This window comes from Geospiza fortis, unplaced genomic scaffold (assembly GCF_000277835.1).
Source record: "Geospiza fortis unplaced genomic scaffold, GeoFor_1.0 scaffold114, whole genome shotgun sequence".
Taxonomy (NCBI): domain Eukaryota; kingdom Metazoa; phylum Chordata; class Aves; order Passeriformes; family Thraupidae; genus Geospiza; species Geospiza fortis.
Window position 1 is genome coordinate 2907216 of NW_005054383.1, and position 6802 is coordinate 2914017.

The 6802-nt window shown below is 56.5% G+C and overlaps 2 protein-coding genes across 2 annotated transcripts in view; both read right to left on the reverse strand.

The window, feature by feature from the left end:
* Window positions 1-1116, reverse strand: part of MRPL28 (mitochondrial ribosomal protein L28) — a 6206-nt gene extending 5090 nt beyond the window's left edge. Inside the window, exon 1 of the mRNA XM_005425282.1 lies at window positions 1081-1116. Within this exon, the coding sequence (XP_005425339.1) occupies window positions 1081-1116 (36 nt within the window). The remainder of the gene's footprint in view (window positions 1-1080) is intronic.
* The window catches only part of PGAP6 (post-glycosylphosphatidylinositol attachment to proteins 6), a 22966-nt gene continuing 16729 nt past the window's right edge, over window positions 566-6802 (reverse strand). Inside the window, exons 10-13 of the mRNA XM_014308750.2 lie at window positions 5192-5370; window positions 4278-4424; window positions 3785-3901; window positions 566-2935 (exon numbers count right to left, since the gene is read on the reverse strand). Of these exons, the coding sequence (XP_014164225.1) occupies window positions 2639-2935; window positions 3785-3901; window positions 4278-4424; window positions 5192-5370 (740 nt within the window). The 3' untranslated portion in view covers window positions 566-2638. The remainder of the gene's footprint in view (window positions 2936-3784; window positions 3902-4277; window positions 4425-5191; window positions 5371-6802) is intronic.

Sequence of the window (6802 nt, forward strand, 5' to 3'; positions counted from 1 at the left end):
TGCCCAGAGGGTGCTGGCACTGCCCAGGCTCCCCAGGGAATGGGCACAGCCAGAGGCTGCCAGAGCTCCAGGAGCGTTTGGGCAATGCTCAGGCACAGGGCGGGAGTGCTGGGGGGTCTGTGCAGGGTTGGGGGCTGCCCTGGATGATCCTGAGGGTCCCTTCCCACTCAGGATATCCCGTTATCCTCGGAAGAACCCACGGAGGGAGCCGTGCCCCGGAGCAGCCGCGCAGGGCAGCCCTGGGCTCTCCCTGTCTGGGCCATCCCAAAGCCCTCCTGGACACGGCCCTGGGGCTCCAGTGACCCTGCCTGGGCGAGGGGCGTGCAGGAGATGCTGCCCCTTCTTCTTCTTCTTCTTCTTCTTCTTCTTCTTCTTCTTCTTCTTCTTCTTCTTCTTCTTCTTCTTCTTCTTCTTCTTCTTCTTCTTCTGGCGTGCAGGAGATGCACCCCCTTCTTCTTCTTCTTCTTCTTCTTGTTCTTCTTCTTCCACCCCTTCTTCTTCTTCCACTCCTTCTTCTTCTTCTTCTTCCCACCCTGTGCTTGTGTGACTGCAGCCACCAGGCATCTGCCCGCAAATACCGTCACCTTTATTAAATTATAAAACTGTAAGCTTTAAAATTTACTGTATAAAATAATCACAGGTATTAACAGCAAAGAAAAAAAAATAACCTTTTTTTTTCTTTTTTTTTTTTTTCTTCCCCCCAGACGCAGGAATTTGCTCAGATTTTACCCAAAATAATTAACCCTCCCTGCTTCAGGCACCAAGGCCGGGTCAGCAGGGAGGGGGCAAAGCAAAAATGAATGATACATAAAATAAAAATAAAATAAACAATCATGTCAGCGGGATTTCTTGCCCCAAAGCTTCTCCTGCTTCCAGCACAGAAATCCCTGAAGGGAAAGGCCCGATGAGGAATTATTGCTTTCTATGATAACCAGCAATACCCGGCCATGTCAGTGGCATCAGGGTCACACTGGTGGCACCTGGGCAGCACCTGAGTCACACCAACAGCACCTGGGTCACACTGGAAGCACTCAGGTCACCTTGGCAGCACCCAGGTGACACCAGTGGCACTCAAGTCACACTGGCAGCAGTCAGGTCACACTGGTGGCCCGGCATGGACGGCACGGCTGTGAAGGAGCAGTGATCCCCTGCCACGGTGCTGGGGCCTCAGCACCGCTGTGCAAACTGAGACAGGGGACAAAAAAAGTGCCTAAAAGTGGTAAAAGTTGGAGGAAGCCCTGAGGGCCCCGTGTCTCCCTTCCCACCGTGCTGCCCTGGATGGCAGCAGCACAAGGACAGGCAGGGGACACGGGTGGCAGGGGGATGACACTGCTGGGTGTGGACAAGTGTCCCTCACTTGTCCTGAGCCTGCTTAAAAAGGGGGACTTTGCAGAGGAAGGGGAGGCAGAGGGATAAAGTGCACAGCTGAGCTGGGTGCTCTTCAAAGCAGAGAAAGAACCCCGAGGAGGCAAATCCTTCATTAACAGCTCTCTCCTCCCCAAAGCCACCCGAGGAGGGGCTCCCAGCAGCACACACCAGGCTGACACAGCTGGAAGGATGGAGTGGAGCCCTTATCTGTAGAAGAAGGATGGGCAAAAACAACTTCCCTGGTTGCCAAGTTCTGCCCTTGCTTTCTGCGTGCCCTGGAGTAAGGCTAAGGTGAGACACGCTGCAAAGGAGACCGTGGCCACCCGGGGAGCCCCTGGTGATGCTCCTGGCTGGGCTGGAACTGCTGAGGCCTCAGAGCCTGCAGCACATCCAGGCTCTGGGGCACAGCAGGCTGGAGGAGCAGCTCAGACACCCACCTGTGCTGCCCCAGAGAGAGCCCTGCCCTGCCAAACCCCCCAAAAGAAGAACACAGTGAATCCCTGAACACCATCAGCCTGGCTCCTCCCAGAGCTGAAGTTAAACTCAGACCAAACCCTGCACTGCTGTGGGTGTCACATGCTGCTGCTGCCTCCTGCATGTCCCCACATGGGGCTTTTCACATTCCTGCCAGGTCTGATCCTGAATCCAGGGTCCCCCACAGAATCAGGACCAGGTAAGAGCAGCAGCACCTGTTTGAGAGGGAGAGAGGCCCCAGACCCCCAAGGAGATGGCAGCCAAGGGCCCAGCACGTGTTGGGATCAGCTCCCTCTCTCCCTCCCCATCAGCACCAAGGGCAATCGGCAGCATTTGCTCCCCAGAGCAGAAGAAACTTCTGTTCTTCTCTTGGGTTCAAGTGCTGGCTGCAGGATGGCAGGGGAGGTCCCTGTCCCCCATGCTCTGCCAGGACGGGGTGCAGAGAAGAGCCCAGCAGCCAAAGCCTTGGCTCCAGCTCAGTGTGGGCTAAGCCCAAGCCTCGTGGATGCAGCAGCAGGGGAAGAAGGGTTGGAGATCTCCCCCAGGGCTATGGGGAGGTGGGGAACAAGCTATTCCTTGATCTGGAACCACGAAGAGCCTGCCCCACCCCAGCAGAAAAGCAGAGGTGGCCTCAAACTTGCCTCCACAAGACCAGCCCAGACCATCTTCACCTTTAAACCCAGTCCACGCTGCGCTCTCCTGCCCAGGGGACAAGCCCGTGAGAGGAGTGCCAACGTGCCAGGGGCAGCCACGGGCAGCAGCAGCCTCCCCATCCCTGCAGCCAGGCCAGGCCAGGTCAGGTCACAGCATAGAGCTCCTCACGGTCGTTCTGGCAGATCTGATAGCGACACGTGAGCTTCTGGGGCCAGGCCCAGGGCTTCTTATGCTTGTCCCGAGGAGGGAGCAGGAAAGCCACGCTGCAGGCCACCAGCACGTGCCAGATGCTGTGGGTGTAGTAGTAGTTCTCATTGGTTTCCATGAAGGCGTACACTGAGATGGCAATGAAAGCCAAGGTGATCCCTGGGAGGAGGTAGAAAACCCAGCGCTTCCACGAGGAGGGGTAGCAGTGCCTGCGCTTTGCTCCGTGGTGAACCTGGGGGGAGGTCAGAGCACACTCTGGGGGGTCAGCAGCCCAGCAGAGGCTGGGGCAGGGGGGAAACAGACCCCAGAGCATCTGCCAGCCTCCCAGGGTGTGGTGTTACATTTTCGTTAAATGATATGCTCCATCTCACCCCTCGAAAAGGTAGGGTTTATTCCAAGCCTTGAAATATCATGTATCTGTAATCCCATTGGCCCAAGTCTTATTCTGCACCCACTTTAAACCTCCCTGTTAAGCTGTGGGGGGAGACCAAGAGGCTCTCTTGGCCCTTTTCTCTGCAGGCTCTCCCTCTCTCCCCCTCCCTCCCCTTTCTGCCTTCTCCCTCAGAAACCCTGCTGCTCCCCAGGGTGGGACCCCAATAAACCCTCATCTCATCAGCACCCTCAGAAGCTGTGTGGAGTCTCCTTGCCTGCCTGCTGCTACCAGTGAACACACAGCTTAGGGGGCCCCTTAGGGACCCCCCTAAATGAACTGCTACACCAGGGTGCTTGCTGTCCCTGAGGAATTTGGTCCCCCTGCTGCTTGGGCTCCTCTCTGCTCTGCAAAAGCCCCCCAGGAGCTGTGGCACCAGAGCCTGGCACAGACACTACAGCTCCTGCCAGGGCCAAGCCACAGCCCGTGTTTTGGGACAGCACTGCAGCTCCAGGTGTGAGACCCAGAACCAGGGCTTTCTCAGCTACTGCAGGGCTGGAAGGTGAATCCCTTGCCCTGCTCCCTCCACCTGGGTGTTTCAGGGTTTCAAGCCATGCCTCTGGATGGGCTGGAGCCTTGGGTCTGCTCCACCACCACCATTCCCCACGGGGAGCAAAGGGCAGCAGGTCCTGCCTGGCTGCCCTCACTTACCCAGGCTGTAACCATGATGAGGAGGGCAAAGAGGCAGGGACCCATCATGTTCCACACCCCTCTGCGGTCCAGCTGCAGGGACATGGCAATTAACAGGGTCCCCAAGACGAAAAGGACCTGGAAAAGAGACACCACCACCACTGGCAGGAGCTCATCTGTTGAGAGAGCACAGCCAGAGGCAAGGAGAACTTCTTCTTCTGGCTTCCCAGCTCTGCATCCACACAAGAGTCAGGAAAAACACCTTCAAGGAGGAGAAACCACAGAAGCCACAAACCTTTACCCCAAATCTCAGGGGAAACTTTCAGGCCCAGCCCCTACAAGCACGCAGGCTGACAAGCCAAAGTGCTGGGACAAAACAAGCCAGGGTGGCAGTGGGTGACAAACAGGCTTTGTCACCCAGCTGTGCCATTAAACACAGAGGTGACAGGGCTCAGTGTGGCCACTCAGCTTGGCTGGGGTCTGGCAGGGCCGTGTGGGGACACCTGACACTCACGTATTTCAGGATCTTCTTGAGGCGGGCCATGCAGAGGATGGTGACCCAGATGGACACCACGGAGCCCAGGAAGTCGCAGTACTGCAGGGTGTCATAGTCCATGATGCACAGCACGGCCACGCCCGGCTGGTCACACGCGTGGTAGAACTGGCCCAGAAGGGGACAAAAGCAAAGGTCAGCACGGAGCCAGCAGCACCACAGGGCTCTCTGGGAAGCGGGGGCAGGAGAGGGCTCAGCCCACAGGCAGGCTCCCTCCTGCAGTGGCTCCAGGGAGCTCCACCAAACCGGCATTGTGGAAAGCAGGTGAGAGCAGGCACCCTGCAGCTCTGAAAGGGCAGGACACAGAGCTGGGGCAGGGCCAGAGGAGGGACATGGGGCTGACAAGGGGACTGAAGCACCTGCTCTGCGAAGACAGGCTGGGAAGGTTGGGGCTGTTCAGCCTGGAGAAGAGAAGGTTGCATGGAGAGCTCACAGCATCTGAAGGGGGCTACAGGGAAGCTGGAGAGGGATTCTGCTCAGGAACGGGAGCGATGGGACAAGGGTACAAATTGAAAGAGGGGAAATTTAGGTTGGATTTAGGGAGAAATTTTTTACTCTGAGCATGATGAGACACTGAAACAAGTTCCCCATGGAGGTTTTTGATGCCCCTGGAAGTATTCAAAGCCAGGTTGGATAAGACCATGGATAACCAAGTCTAATGGGGGTGTCCCTGTCCATGGAACCAGGTGATTTTTAAGGTTCATTCCACCCCCTTAACATTCTTGGATACTACAATGTGCCCATGGCGGTGCTTGTCCAATGATCCCAGGAGCTCCTTGTGGAGCTCCAGGATGGGCTGCTCTACCAAGGACTCCATTCTGGCACAGCATTGCCAGAGCTCAGGGGGAGGTGAGGGGACACAGGGCAGCCCCTACCGTGGAGAAGAACATGGTGTAGGTGTAGACAGAGGCCTCCACCAGGTAGAAGCGATAGACAGCGACTGCAATGGCGGGCAGGAACATGAGGTTGCTCAGGGTGAGCAGGAGCGTGGCCAGGTTCTGTGTGCCCACGGTCTGGGCCTTGCTGTCATCCGTGCAGCTCCAGCCGCCCCAACCTGCGGACAGAGAGGCTTCTGTGGATCTCCAAGGCCCTGCCTTGTCCTCCCACAGCAACCAGCGGGAGCTGGGGTGCCTGAGAAGGAGCAATCCCACACCCAGACTGTCCCTGAGCCTCTTCTCCATCAGCCTCTCACGCTCCTGCTCTCAGGGTGTCTCATTACTCGTCACACGCTGTGCTGTGGGAAGCTGGGGAAGCCCAGCAGAGCCCTGTGGCTGCCCTGAGGACATTCCCCAGGTTGTCCCCATGTAGCAGAGGCCATCCTACATCCACACTGGTACCTTCCATCCCTGCAGTAACTCAACACACGTGCTACTTGCTGGTGGAACATCAAGCACTCAAGGTTCGGATGCTTCACATGGTGTGTGTTGGGTGCAAGATCCCTGCAGATCCCAGGAATCAGGTGGAGAATGATCCCCAGCACTGAGGAAGCCACTGGGCTCCTCTCCTACAAGCTGTCATCACAGCCAAAGCCAGGTCAGGGTGCTCTGGACCTTCTCCAGCTGAATTTTGAAGATCTCCAGGGTTGGAGACTTGGAATCTGTGCAAAACCAAACAGCTCTGAAGGGGGAGAAAATGTGTCTTCTTCAATTTAGGTGACAATTTCCTTACTCCATCCAATGTCTGTGGCCCCTTGCCCTTTCCCTGTGCTCACCCTGCATGGCTGGCTCCAGGGTCCCTGTAACCTCTGGGCAGCACAAAGTGTGACTGGTCCCACTGCAGCTCCTCTTCCACTGGCTGAACAAACCCACTGCCTCAGCCCATGGTGACACCCAGGGCTGCAAAGAACCCTAATTTCCTAAAGGACAGTGCCTGACACAAAACAAAACTCTCACCCCCTGACTGGACACCAAGGACTGAACTGAGGCAATCTCTACGAACACAAATCTGCCTCTTCTTTTTTTAAAATTATTTAAATTATTTTAATTAAAGATTAAGGTGCCCATGCCCTCATTTTGAAGAAAGGAGGTCAGCCACAGGGCAGCTGGGGTACGTGCAGGCACTCCATGGTCAAAAAGCAGAATTAACAGTGGCATCCATCCCATTCCAGAGGGACTGGAAGCCACAGCAGCAGCTCTGCCCCGGGTGCTGGCTCCAGGCCAGGCAGAGCCCAGGGAACCCACTCTCTCTGGTTTATTTCTGGGTCACCAATATGCAGATGGGGCACTTTGCTCGTGGTGATTCAGCAGAAAGCTGTCCTCAGCCCGATTCTCCAGTTCCCTAAAGGTGCTCTGTGCTTCCCAGAAGCTGGCAGCCCTCGGGGAAATCGGGATGCTGCTCTCCATCTCCCTCCTCACCCATCAGCAGCACTGCAGCAGGGAGGTCCTGGCTCAGGCCCAGAGCAGCAGGGAACCACATTTTGCCTTGTCCTTCTGCTGAGAACAGGTGCACAGACCCACCCAAGAGCAGCAGAGCTCTTCTTCCCTACA